General features: G+C 45.2%; 2 protein-coding genes across 7 annotated transcripts in view; both read left to right on the forward strand.

Annotated features, from left to right (window-relative positions):
- The window catches only part of Washc2c (WASH complex subunit 2C), a 43,957-nt gene extending 33,413 nt beyond the window's left edge, over positions 1-10,544 (forward strand). For all 5 annotated transcript variants that reach the window (XM_033761922.1, XM_033761925.1, XM_033761928.1 and 2 more), the window contains 9 exons: positions 784-966; positions 3,352-3,480; positions 3,596-3,676; positions 4,343-4,465; positions 5,222-5,284; positions 5,634-5,846; positions 7,142-7,762; positions 8,621-8,798; positions 10,293-10,544. In XM_033761922.1, the coding sequence (XP_033617813.1) occupies positions 784-966; positions 3,352-3,480; positions 3,596-3,676; positions 4,343-4,465; positions 5,222-5,284; positions 5,634-5,846; positions 7,142-7,762; positions 8,621-8,798; positions 10,293-10,429 (1,728 nt within the window). In that variant the 3' untranslated portion in view covers positions 10,430-10,544. The remainder of the gene's footprint in view (positions 1-783; positions 967-3,351; positions 3,481-3,595; positions 3,677-4,342; positions 4,466-5,221; positions 5,285-5,633; positions 5,847-7,141; positions 7,763-8,620; positions 8,799-10,292) is intronic.
- Positions 10,545-12,455: 1,911 nt separating this feature from the next.
- The window catches only part of Zfand4 (zinc finger AN1-type containing 4), a 48,724-nt gene continuing 47,357 nt past the window's right edge, over positions 12,456-13,822 (forward strand). For both annotated transcript variants that reach the window (XM_010622492.3, XM_010622493.3), the window contains exons 1-2: positions 12,456-13,045; positions 13,317-13,467. The gene's annotated coding sequence lies outside the window, so the exon portion shown is untranslated. The remainder of the gene's footprint in view (positions 13,046-13,316; positions 13,468-13,822) is intronic.

The following is a 13,822-nucleotide window of genomic DNA, read 5'->3' on the forward strand; positions in this document are numbered from 1 at the left end:
TATCTTATATCTTACATACTATGTCAAAAAAAATGTTCCAGGGCTGGGGATTTAGCTCAGTGGTTCTGCCACCTGCCTCACAAGCACAAGGACCCGAGTTCAAGCTCCAGTACCAAAAGAAAAACAGATAACAAAAACCAAAAAAACATGTTCTGGTTTGTCCATCCTGAAATTGGGGTACCTCACATTCCATGGCAGGAAAAATCCAGAGTCAGTCTCCTTCCTAGGTGTACATAGAGCAGTAATGGTTCTTATGACCAGTTGTGTCTTCCCTGAATTGTGATACTGTGGGATGAATAAATGTTGTGTGTTAGGATTGTTTTGGGCATTGTTCTAATTTCATATACAATAATAGCCTGCAATTATTGTCTGGTTTTGCTGATTAGAGTTCCCTTTGGGACTTAAGTAATGTATTAGTTAAATGATGAGACATGACAGACATTTGTTGTCTCTCTGACTTAAAAATCCCTTCTAGCTCATAAGCAACTTGTGACAGCAGGATTCTGATGGCCTGTCACCTAGAAAGAAAGAGGGACCTGCAGCCTAACAGTGTTTGGAGAAGTTATCTTTTGCTGTCTATTGTCTGTACAAGATTCTTCATTGGCACAGCCAGCCAAGAACTGACTTCTGTGTTTCATCACATGGAGTAGATGTGACCAGCTGTAGTGCCCTGAATCCTGCAACTGCAACAGCTGTAGAATTCATAAGGGGTGGGAAGGTGCCAGGATCAGACTTTTACAGACTTTATTACATATCTTTTCTCCTTACTATTTCCATTTCCAGGAAGGACTTTTGACCACATCTACCCAGGAAGTCATCGCGCATTCTGATTTGTTTTCCCCAGCAACCCCATTGGATAAAGGAACTACGGGTAGAACTAAAACTGTCCTTAGCTTGTTTGATGAGGAAGAGGATAAAATGGAAGGTCCAGACAGCACCCGTGCTCCACAGACAGAAGTGGGAAAGGTGAGCAGAAGGAATACAGGTTTGAGTCCATAGAGGTGCTGGAAGAATAGTTTTGTGTTATTCCGTCATGAGTTAAGGAAGAGATCTTAGCCTTTGGAACAGTGTGTGAATGATTCTATCCTGTCACTCAGATGTTTGGCAATCTGATCAGTGACTTCCCTCCAGAAGCTCTGGGGAAGGGTATTAGAATGACACCTGCCTCTGCTGGGTGCTTCTGGTAAGACTTTGACCCTTGGCCAGTTAAAGGCTGCCAGCAATAGAAGAGGGAGGTCAGACCAGATCTATACTTTAGCTTCTTTTCAACAATTGGTGCTGGGATACTGGTGTCTCCATGCAAAAGAATGAAGCTAGACTGTTACACCACACAAAGAAATAAAACTGAGAATGAGTCATAGATACAGTTGTAAGAAAACTATACAACTCCTGTAAGAGAATGTAAAAATAATCATGTCCTTGGATTAGGCAGAACTTTCTCAGATATATCAAAAGCACAAAGGAGAAAAGAATAGCTAAAACGACTTCATTCCAGTGAAAACCAAAATTGTACTTCAAAGGACACCATCAGAAAAGTAAAAAATGACTCATCAACATGAGAAATATTTTCAAATCATGTACTTGATAAGGGGTATACATCTAGAATACATAAAATACAGCTCCATCATGAAACGATAATCCGATTAAAAGAGGGACAAAAAATGCAAGTGCACGTTTCTACAGAGAAGATGCACAGATGGCTAAAACACATGAAAAAATACTCAGCTTTATCAGTTATTAGGGAACCAGAACCTCAGTGAGTTGCCCACCAGGGAGGTTGGAACTGGAAAAGAAAACAAACAAATGTTGGCAGGGTGTGGAGGAACTGGAATATGAAATGGTACAAGCACTTTGGAAAACAGCATCATGGTTTCAAAAGTTGTTAAAACATGGAGCTGCCACATGGCCCAGCAAGCCCATGCCTAGGTGTGTATCTGAGAGGTGAAAACATGATCACGCAAACATGTGCCGGATATTCCCAGCAGGATTGCGTACAAGAGCGAGCAAAGCAATGAACCAGTTCAAATGTGCACCCTCTGTGGATGGGCCCATGAGGTGCATCCACTGCTGTGAAAGACAATGATCCTCCTACCCACAGATTCACTTTTCAGTTTCAGTTACCCACTCATCCTGCAGTCTAAAAATGTGAAATGGGTAAACTTCAGAAATGAGCAGTGTGTATGTTGTCCCTTTTTCTGAGAAGCATGATGGAATTTTACACTATCCTCATCCCTGCTGCCTGGGATGTGAATCATCTCATGCAGTGTAGCCTCACTGTGTAGGCAGTCTACCCAGTAATCAAATAGTAGCTGTCATGTTTACCAGGCTGACTGTTGGCATCTTGCCCACCTTGTAGTGCCTGTATGTAAGGAAACCTTACTTTCATAATCTTGGTCCCAGAGCCAAAAAGAATGATGCTGTTGACTCAGACATGCCACAGAGAAACAATAAAGCACCTTCCCTGAGTGAAAGGTGAAAGTTCTGGGCCTCAGGAAGGAAACCAAATCCTATGCACAAGTTTCTAAACTTGATAATAAGAACAAATTTTCTGACCCTGAAATTGTGAAGGAAAGAATTCATGCCTCGTTGTGCTGTTGCGTCTCATACTTGAGTTATACCCTACCGGCTGGTAAGTGCTGAACTGAACCTGAAAAAGCGATTAAAGTGTTCAGTGCTATCCAAGGTTTCAGGCATCACTGTGGGTACTGGGATGTCCCCCTTGGATAAGGGAAAGCTGCTGTATTATTTGCCAATATGAAAGTGCAGTAAATACGAGGAGTTGAGTTCTAATGCTATACAGTGCTATAATATGACTATGCACAGCAATTTATACTTTATTGTTTTTATTTTATAAAGACCCAGAGGAAAAGAGTTCTAAAGTTTCTGACATAAAGAAGTGATAAGTATTTAAGGAGTTGGAAATTCTGATTACCCTGATGTTGTCATTACACACTGTATACACATACTTGGTTATCACATGGTACCCCATAAAGATCCAAAGTCAATGAATGGTCACATGAGGCTGAGTGGAAAGGGTGGGTGGGAATGGAAAATGACTGAATGGTTCAGGGTTTCTTTTGGGGTGCTGAGAGTATTGTAAACTTAGATTGTGATAGTGTTTGCACAATTCCATGAATATATTTTAAAATCCTTGGATTGCATGCCCTGAATGAGTGTTCTGTTGTGTGAATGTGTTGTCCCCCTGCTGCTGGGCACTTAGGCCGTGGCCAGCCTTTTGGCAGCATATGGGAAGCTACAGGAGACGTCCTGTGGTATCCATCTTTGCAGACGTGATTTTCATATGCTGCGTCCTTAGAAATGTAGTCACCATGTTCTCAATCTTTTGCCCAGGGTCCTGATCCCAATGCTCGACCCAAGAGCACAGGTGTCTTCCAGGATGAAGAGCTTCTTTTTAGCCACAAGCTCCAAAAGGACAATGACCCAGATGTTGACCTTTTTGCTGGCTCTCAAAAGACCAGGGTTAGTTCGCCACGTGACATTTTCTCACTGTTAGAATCTGTCTTGGCTGCTCACTCAGCTCATGCTGTAAATCACTTTCCTTTTCGGGGCTGAATCTGAATGTTGTCTGTTCCAGTTGGCAGAGCCGAGCATGGGGAGCCTGTTTGGTGATGATGAAGATGACGATCTTTTCAGCTCTGCCAAGACCCAGCCTGTGGTATCAGCCTTTTATCTGTTCTGGTGATGTAAGAGAGGAGACAAATGTCTACTTATCAGAGGAAGGAAATGAACAGAGTTGTGGTGCCCGATCATAAACAAATAGCAGCCAAAAATGCTGGTCAGAACACATGTTTGGGATCTCAATTTGTGCAGTTGCCTGTCCTGTGTTCCCTCACTTGACATTAAAACCATAGCTGGTGCAGGCCCTCCGACTGCATTACAAACATGTTTGATTTATTGGAAAACCATTGCATATATACTGTAGCGAATCTGTGTTAGTACCTCTCAGGCACAAACTAATTTGAGTTCTAACCCATATGTGTTTTTTTTTCACCTGCCCCACTAAATTTTATTTCTGTCACAGAGAAGAATGCTGTGAAAGGCACAGTCTTTTTCTTTTCTTTTTTCCCCCTTTGCTTTTGTGGTTTTGGGCATCAAGGCTGGGGCCTTTTGCATGTTAGGCAGGCACTTTACCACCAGCTGCACTCCCAGCCCTGGAAAGTTATAATGCTCAGAATGCTCTCTGAAATGCTACTTTTGATCTCCTCAACCCTCAGTGAAGAAGGAAATTTTTTAAATCCAGAAATCAAGTTCCTCCTTGAATTACGATTTTTCTTTAAAATGTTTAAGATATGTGGCACACTAGCATTTTTTCCTTTTGTAGGTACTGGAAAAAAAGAAGGTGGTAAAAAAAGACAATTCTCTTTCCTCTTCGAAGAACCAGAAGCATCTCGAATCTACTCAAGATATCAAAGAGAAAAGCATATGGAAACCAGAAACAGCACAGGTTAGATATCTTTAGGATTTCCAGTTCTTGTTGCATCTGAGTACAGGTTAGTTCCACTGTGCAGACCCAGAATTACTTCACCCCAGATAGAGCCTGTCCTTTTTGCTGTATCTTTTATCCCTGTTCATCTCTTCTCCCTTTACTCCACTGCAGTCTCCCTGGTCTGTATTCAGTCATTATTTTCTGACCTGATTCCAGATTCAGTTTCAAACTGGAGCTTACGTGGAGTACAGAGCCTCCTCTTCTCCTATGCTCCATGGGAGTAGAAGTAAGTTAGAGTTACTATGAATTCCACTGATTGCCACTTACAGGGTGGTGGCTGTCAGTTCCTCTGCAGTCCTTCCAGAACTCTGAAATGAGGGCTGGCATATCACCATGCACACATCCCACAGCTCAGATCCTTTGCTTGGAGAACCAGGCTAGGCTGTGGACAGTCCCTGCTCCTTGACGCCTGCTGTGTGGGATGGCCAGCATGGTCATTTGCCAGTGGCAGGCCTCCTTCTGACAAGCTGCAGCTCCTAGGAATCCTAGGCCTTGTGTCTCCCACTACTCCATGTGTCACTGACAGCCTTCCACCTGCATGTGGGAGGAAGGCATAACCAAGGGGCACTAGCAAGTGTGAGGCCTTGGGAGAGCTACATGATCTGCAGAAAGTGACAGTGTTGCTCCACAGATCTGCCCCCAGGATTGAGTGTAACCCAGGAGACGCTTGGCTCCCTGTTCCCCACCGATCATTAACAATGTAATTTTTCACAGGATTCATCAGGTCTCACTCCACTTAAAACCAAAGAGCCATCCACTCGGATCGGGAAAATACAAGTAATTATAACGGAACCTTCATTACCTGCCTTGTGGCATCTATAAACCTGTTTCTATTTTCACTTTCCAGCTGCTGCAAGCATTTTCTCATCTGTGCCCCTAGTCCAGCACTCCCTGCACTCCCTGGTTGTTGCTTCTGTGTGCTGTGTCTTTTAACATCTTTTCTTGGTCCCTGTGATGGGTGCAAGTGTGTTACGCTTTGGTCTAATTCTGAGGATCAGGCAATTTTCCTACATTTCTCCTCTCTTGTATTTTGAATTGTAAGCACTGAGTCTCATCATGTGTGGCAGGGGTGATATTAGGCTGCTATATTTAACAACAAATACCAACTTTCCTTTTTCTTCTTCAGGCAAATTTAGCGATTAACCCGACAGCCTTGTTGCCTGGAGCAGCTCCCCAGGTCCTAGGAGCAAAACCTGTTTCTCCAGAATTGGCTCTTCCTTCCACGGGACCTGGAAGGAACCTCGTTGTGGATGGTCAGCCTGCTGCTCCTGGGCATGGGGAGGCCGGTGTGAGCTTTGATCTTCCTGCACAGGCAGACACCTTACACAGTGCCAACAAGGTGATGTGACTGACTGTGCTTTGCTTCAGCAGAACAGCCTGGCTGCCTCTTCCTAGTCCATGAGTTACACACAGTAGTCCTGCTCTGACACCCCGTCCTTCCTTCAGCCTCCTTCCCTCTTGTTGCTCTCCACCTCCCCAGTTCCACTGTTTCCATATCTCTAGTGTTACATGTACGTTTTGCATAATAGCCATGCAGAAGTCCCCTAGCCTCAGTTGGTGTCTGCTGCATGGATCACCCCCAACTTGCAGTCACTTCTGTCACCACCCCCTCACCCCACCTGCCGATGTCTGCTGGCCAAGCTTTCTCTGTCTCACAGCCTTACTCAGGACCTCCCACCTTGTGTCCTGGGCTCCAACTCCAAGATCCTGGGGCACTTTCCTCCCCAGCTGGGAAAGCCGTCAGTGGCCTCCCAACTCCTGTACATGTTCCTTCCATGTTAATGCACTTTCTTTTTTCCATCCAATCATCTTCCTTCTCTAGAAAGTCTTAGCTGGTCCCTGAGTTATCCACAGGATCTAGGAGACCTAACCCTGGCAGATACACTCAAGGTTTCCAAACTGTTTTCATAGGCAAAATAAAACATCCTTTTGTAGGTAGCTTCTGTTAACTCTTTTGTTTGTTTAAATTGATTACTTCCTAAAATTATTTAGGAAATTTCCTTGAAGTCGACAGACATAGACAAGTACTTTGCCCAAAGTAGGCTGCACCTTCTCTGAACTAAATTTGTGTATTTTCGTAAATATCAAAAAACACCAGATTATGTCTCAAAGTTATATTAAGGGTTCTGATTTCTGGCTATATTTTTTGCATTCAATACCTGGTGTTTGTTGAAGAAAGCCCGTGGGGTTACCTTTCTTGTTGCACATTTCCCCAGACCTAGAGCCTGAGAAAATGTTGGTACTGGAGTCTCTGATATTTTCTTGTTTGGAAAGATGCATGTTTGAATTGAGGGCCGAGGAAGTGCAAGGGAGAGGGTTGTGGGTCACAGGGTACCCATGCACCTACTCCCAGGGCTCCAGCAACCACTGAAACTTCTTATGTGAAACTAAACTGAAACTGCCCTTAGACCCAAGAATGGAGAATGTAAAGCAGTAAGAAAGAGTCTTGGAGTAACACAACCTATAAACTCCTTCTTTGGAATTGCTTAAGAGATAGATAACCTGTCTATTAAATGGTACCTCAACTGACACAGGTCAGATGCCTGTGCAGTATTTTGAGTTGATGATTCTTCGCTGTGTTGACTTTGCACGCTTAGTTTATCAAATCCACACATGCTGTTTTTGGTATTGCAGAGTCGTGTCAAAGTGAGAGGGAAGCGCAGGCCACAGACTCGCGCAGCCAGGCGTCTGGCTGCCCAAGAATCCAGTGAGGCTGAGGACACGAGTGTCCCTGGAGGCTCCATCACACAGTCGGCAGATGGTTCCGCTTTGCCCAATGGCCGTCAGCCTCAGCCCAGAGCGGCCAGTGTAGAAGTCGGGTCTGAGGAGGCTGTGTCTACTGCTGCTTCACCTAGGGAAAGTGGTCCTGCACCTACGATGGACAGGAGCCCCTTTGTGATGGCCCTGAGCCAGCCCAGGGGTGAGACTGACCTGTTTGATTCTGAGGACATGTTTTCCAAGAACACAGGATCGCAGTTCACAGAGAGAGCAAAAACCAAGGCAAAGGTCATGGAGGTCTCAGCCCACCTGGTTGAGGGAGGCAAAGAGAAGAGCTCCCTGTTTCCTGCCCTCGGTGAGGCCTACAGCGATGATGATCTCTTTCAGTCTGTTAAGCCGAGACCAGAAAAGAAAACAAACCCTTTTCCCCTCTTGGATGATGAGGACGATCTCTTCACTGACCAGAAAGGCAAGAAGAATGAGCCCAAGCGCAGCAGTCAGCAGGATTTTGTATCAAAAACACAAGATATTTTTGAGGTAACAAGTACTCCATGGCTTATTTGAGCCAGGGGTATGTTCAGCTTGTTTTGTGCATGCCTAGTGTCTACATGCTTAGTAATTCACATCTCGTATTAATAACTCTGAAGTTTACTCAGAAGTGTCTTTGTTTCACATAGGGGTAGTTCTTGATCATAATCCTTGATACAGGTTCTGAGGTTTTTTGGGGGGGCTGTGCTGGGATTGAACCCAGAGCCTTGCAACCACTAGGCAAGTGCTCTACCACTAATGTATACCCTAGTCCCAGGTCTTGGTTTCAGAGTTTGATTTATTTTATAGACCATTGCTGCCATCATTGTCCTTGCATGCCATGCTGCAGCATGTGAGAAGTGTGTGGATATGGCTTTTGTGGTGATCCTCTGATTCTGGGAAAATAGGCCCTGCCTAGAGCTGCTGGCTTAGCAGAGGCCCAGGCACTGTGGCCTTGGGTAGGAACTACTTGGCCATTGTTGACTATCTGGGTCCCAGGTACAAGGTGAACTAGGATGGGTACACTTCTCAGAGCTCTCAGGGAGTGGAACAAGACAAAGAGGGCATCAAATGATCGAATGTTTTCCGCACCAACGGCATTCCCTGGAGGATAGGAAAGCTGGCTTCTGAGCTGCTGTGGGCCAAGTGCAGGTCTGGACGGCGCCTCTCAGGCTTAGATGGGTGTCTCTTAACACCCTGCTAGTGTGCATGTCTAGAACTCACAAAATGTTTTTAGTAACAACAAAATATATATAATTGTTTTGCTTTTTTTTTTTTTTTTTTTTTTTTTTTTTTTTTTTTTAATTTAATTTATTTTTTTTTTTTTTTTTTTTTTTTTTTTTTTTTTTTTTTTTTTTGCCTAATAAGGATGATATATTTGCTACAGAAGCAGTTAAACCATCACAAAAAAAGAGACAGAAGGAGAGAAATTTGGAACCCAGCTTACTTGATGATAACATTGATATCTTTGCTGACCTAACCCTAAAACCAAAAGGAAAGTCCAAAAAGAAAGTGGAAGCTAAGTCTATCTTTGATGATGATATGGGTAAGTCTGGTGTTCCACCTTGGGCATAGAGAATTGATAGCCCTCAGTGCCTGGTCTGGACTATGTCTGGCCCTTTCCAGGAAACCACCCCTGGCCTGGTCCTTGCTTGCTCTGATTTGGGCTAAGGCTGAATAAGTCTCCTGCCTAGACTCTCAGGTGAAGCAGCCTCTTAGCATGGTGGGCTTTGGAGAATACAAAGGGGCCCAGAATTCCACCTTTAAGCACAATATAACTTCTGCTTTGGTGGGTCATCCTCTGTCACACACTGATGCAAGCACTGCTGTAGGCTGAGGCAGCCACTTGGGGCCAGGGAGTTGTTGGTTAAATCAGTTCTAGCTGGAGAGTGAGGGCCAGTGGTTCGGAGATTGGGGCAGAACTACAGGAGCAGGGTCATCTTCCCAACTTAGCATCTCTCTGGGTTCTTCTGTTTGTACACATGCTTGCAGAGCCCCTGCTTGGCAAATGGAGAATCCAGATACCCCATAGCCATAAAGATGGGGCTTCTGATGGCCTAAGTAAACTTAGCTGAGGCCAGACGCACTCTTCCTAGAGGTTCCCTCTTCCCCCAAGTTAGCCTTGGGCCTGGTGCCACACACCCCCCACCAGATTGGCCTGCTCCCCCAGGCAAGCCTGTACTGTCCCACAGAGGTGCAAAGAAACTTCATTTGTCTCTTTTATTACCAGATATGTAAACGCACGTGCTTAGGGAATAAACAACTTAGAAAATGTGAAAAGTGTAAAGAAAAAGCCTTAGAGAGTAACCATTATTCAGAGTTTGGTAGATGTTTTCAGACATGGTAATATTTCAGAAATAAGAATAGACTTTACTTTTCTGCTGTTCCTTTTAGTCACCTTTCAATATCTTTCCTTGTTAGTACATAGAGTTCTTGAGTTTGGTGGTTATGAAGTACTGCTATTTATTTAGCCTATTAATAGCAAGCTAGACTGTTTCTAAATTTTCTCTAATATAAATAATGCCACAGTTTTTTGCACTTGTCTTTTTATGTACACATGCCAAAAACTTGGCCTAGCAGAATCCTACCAGTAACATCACTGCACATGGTACATAACCAGGACAAGTTTTACAGTCTGTGAAACACTACGTAGATACAGTCATGACGACTTCATTTTTTCCATGGTGCCTCAAATTGATATTTTTATTCTGAAAGAAATTGAATCATAAATTGGACTCCCTTCACACATCCTTTTTGCCCTTTTAAAATCCACAGTGAAAAAAAGGTAGAAATAAGTCCACTGTCCCATGAGAGAGCCAGTCACACTTTCCTTTCCCCAGTCCTGCACATTCATACACATACTTTGTGGCTGAGGGAAACTACAACTTGCATGTTATCCTAAAACTTAATCAAGGGCCAGGGATTTAGCTTAGTGGTTCTGCCACCTGCCTCACAAGCATCTCTGGTACCAAAAAAAAAAAAAAAAAAAAAGAAAAGTACCCATTTTCTTGCCATTAAGCCACTCTTTTTCTCTTCAAAGATGATATCTTCTCTGGTCTCCAGACTAAAACAACCAAACCAAAAAGCCGATCTGCACAGACAGCGCCTGAACCAAGATTGAAACACAAGGAGTCCAACATATTTGATGATCCCCTGAATGCTTTTGGAGGCCAGTAGAGCCTGTGTAGTATCTGTGTCTCGCCCTTCGGTTACATTCTTTAGTTAGAGATGTTGACTTACATGCCTATTGTCCTACCTGAATTATAATAAAGACAAATACTGAAACAGCTAATTCACCTTCTACCCTATGTACTTAGTATCTTTTTGCACTGATTTTAATCAAGCTTAATACTGCACAACAAAAATAAATGTTTCGCAATGATTGGTTGGTTTTTATTTCACTAGGGCCACGGTAAGATTAGGGCATGTTATAGAAGAAATCTGCTTGTAACTTTTCACAGCTGACCACACAGATGCCACACAGATGAAGGGGTCTGTGTTAATGGGTGGGAACCCTGTGGGGGAGCCCCAGTTTAGTCAGGCCCTAGGCAGATGAGAGATAATGCTTCATGAGTCTCAGCCTTTAAGAAGTGGTTTCCACTGAATTCTAAAGATGCCTCTTTAAGTCCTCTAAGGAAAGATTTTGAAAACAGTGGCCCTGCTTCTTCTGGCTATATAAATAGTGTTCTTAGAACACAGCCACACCCATTTTTTACATATTGTCTGCCTGAATTCAGCCCACAAACTGCCGGAGTTGAGAAACTGGGACAGTCACTGGGATGGGCCACAGCTCCTAAGGTGTTTCTCCCTGCTGCTTACAGAAAGCTGGCTCCCCCTAGGAGGAACCTACTTCCATCTCCGCAGCCTTGCACTTCATTGTGGAGGCAGCAGGGTGAGCCCAGGTCACAGCACAGGGGAGACAGACATGTTTAGGATGGAGATTATGTCCTGCTGAATGCTGCACTGGCAGACATGTCCTGGCTGCTAGCCACACAGAGGGCTATCCCATTCTGGCCATGCTTTCCTGGGCTGTGCTAGCATGCTGATGAGTATTCAGTCTAACCATGGAACAATCCTGTAGGCCAGCCACACTGGCCTCACCAATTCTGGACCTCTAACTCTTGGACAGGCACGTTAAGAATGGACTGAGAAGCTGAAACCCCCACACTCAAGCTGAGGCAGGAGGATCACAAGTTTGAGCCCAAACTTTTCTTAAAATATTTTAAAAAGCAGCCTGGGGATGTAGCAAGTATGAAAACTCGGGGTTCAATCCCCAGTCCAAAATCAAAACAAGGCTGGGGATGTAGCTTAGTGGTTCCGGCGCCTGCCTTGCAAGCGCAAGGACCCGAGTTCGATCCCCAGTACCAAAAAAAAAATCAAAACAAAACAAAATGTGTGGTAGTTACCTATACCCAGAGCCAGAGGTTTTGCACCGCTTGAGTGGATCAGCGGTCCTCTGCTGTAAAAGTGACACTTGGTGGAAGAGGGTGCTTCCTAGTTGCCTTCTTCTCCTAGGTGTGTTTGTGTATCTAGCCTGTTCTGAGCTAGGGCTCAGGGTCAAGTCCATCTTCAGTACCTGACCTTTCTTTTGTAGTCAGCAAATCTAGTCAGTCATTGGGACTGATTCTAGGGGATTTGGGAGACAAAACAAGATTAAAAATACATTGCTATTTTGAGGGGTTTGGAAGGCGGGACTGTGGCAAAGTTCCTATGGTGGCACTCATACTACTTTGTTTTTTTTTGTTTTGTTTTGTTTTGAGTCTCACTGTATATCACCAGCAATCCTCCTGCCCCTAGAGTGTTGGGATTACAGATATGCACCACCATGCCCGACCTGAATGTTACTCTTGATTCAGCCTCCACAATTCATCACCTGGGCAGTGGCCTGAATTCCCAGTCTAGGAGCGGGATAGGATAGTGGAACAGGACTGTATTTTTTTATTCTGCTCAAGATTCAAATCTGACTCTCTCACTAAGAGACAGTAGACAACATGCTGTGCCTTATTTAGCTTTTGTTTTCGGCTTTGTCAGTGAGGGTTCAATTCTGTACTAATCTTGCAGGACAGTGGAAAGGATGTAAAAGACCCTTGAAAACTATCTGGCACTTGAACAGTGGTGGTAGCAGGTGCTGTTAAGAACGAATGACGCAAGAGACAGCCAAGACAACTCTGTGCCACTCCAAAGCCCAGGCTGGAACGTTCAATTTTGTAGTCCGCACCTAGGTGCTTCCAGTCTCTGAGCACCAAGGAGGAAACTCCCGCCAGACCTCGGGGTTCAGGCAGAAGCCGGTGGTATCTACGGGGACCAGATCAGGCTTCTGTTGGAGTCCCGTGCCGGGAACGCGGGCAAGCGGCCCGGACTTCAGATGCCCCACGAGCGATATGCCCGCTTTCCACACGAGACCACGAAGGTGGACTGGTGGGAACGGCGCGGTGCAGGGAAGGGAGTATAAGCCGGGGGTGTACGCTCTAGAAAAGCACAGCGTGCGCAGCGAGCAGGAACTCTACTGGGCTAAGCCTTTCAGGCCGCGTTCTCCGTTGCTAGACAACGAAGCCACATCCGGGCTTCTCCAACCGACTTCCAGTCGGGCTCCTGCCAACTCCGTGTCCCAGTAACCACTGGTGTCGGCGGCCAGCCCCGCCCCGCTGATTGGAGGGCGGAGTGAACACAGACTCGCGATTGGTCGACGTATCACAAAGGGGCGGTGCGCTCAGTGCCACCCTCGGCACCGCTGGCGGGAGCTTCGTCCAGGTGAACCTGAGGTGGGCGAAGTAGCGAGTGGACCGGCGTCAGGTGAGTGGGACCGGGCAGAGTGGTATAGGCTCTCGCTGGAGTCGGCCAGGGGGAAGAGGGCTGTCTCCTGGCGGGTGACGGCAGCGGCCGGTTTGTGCTATTGGGGTGTCAAGTGACTAATGGGCTACGGAGCGTGCGGCTGGGCGGGACGGGTGAGGACGAGTGACAGGTGTGTGCGACAGGTGAAGGCGGCGGCAGGTGTGTGTGGAGGGCCGCGTGGCCCGTATACTAGCCCTAAACGTTGTCCCTGCTCCCTTGCCGCTCACTCCAGGCTGGAGGCTAGGCGCGGAAGCGCTGAGGTGGACGGACTCGAGAAATGTACTTTGGGACCGTGATGTTTTCATGTCAGTAAAGGAAAACTGTCAGCCTCTTCAGGAGCACATCGCGTCACGGTGTCTGTGTGCTGGTGGACAATTTGCAAGGTGAGTGCCCGAAGGTAGTACGGCTTCTTTAAGACGGAGCAGACTCAAACTTAGTGAAATTACTGACTCAGTGCCACTATTGCCTTATGCATTTAACTTTCCTTTCATCTTTGATGGTAGTTTTTTTTTAACTTTTCAAAAAAGATAGATATTTTGGTAATTAATTTGGAATTGTTCTTTGATGTAATTACACTAAATAGCTTGTTATTTTTTTATTATTTGTGAGAATTCTGGATACTTTAGTTGTCTTCTTTCTTTTTTTCCTATTTTAGCAAATTTGTGGAGATTTTATTGTTGTTGTTGTTAGGTTGTTTTGTTTTGTTTTGTTTTTGAGGGTCTTCTCTCTACATTCTGA

This window comes from Fukomys damarensis, unplaced genomic scaffold (genome assembly GCF_012274545.1).
Source record: "Fukomys damarensis isolate Sample0158 unplaced genomic scaffold, DMR_v1.0_HiC HiC_scaffold_1, whole genome shotgun sequence".
In the NCBI taxonomy this organism is placed as follows: domain Eukaryota; kingdom Metazoa; phylum Chordata; class Mammalia; order Rodentia; family Bathyergidae; genus Fukomys; species Fukomys damarensis.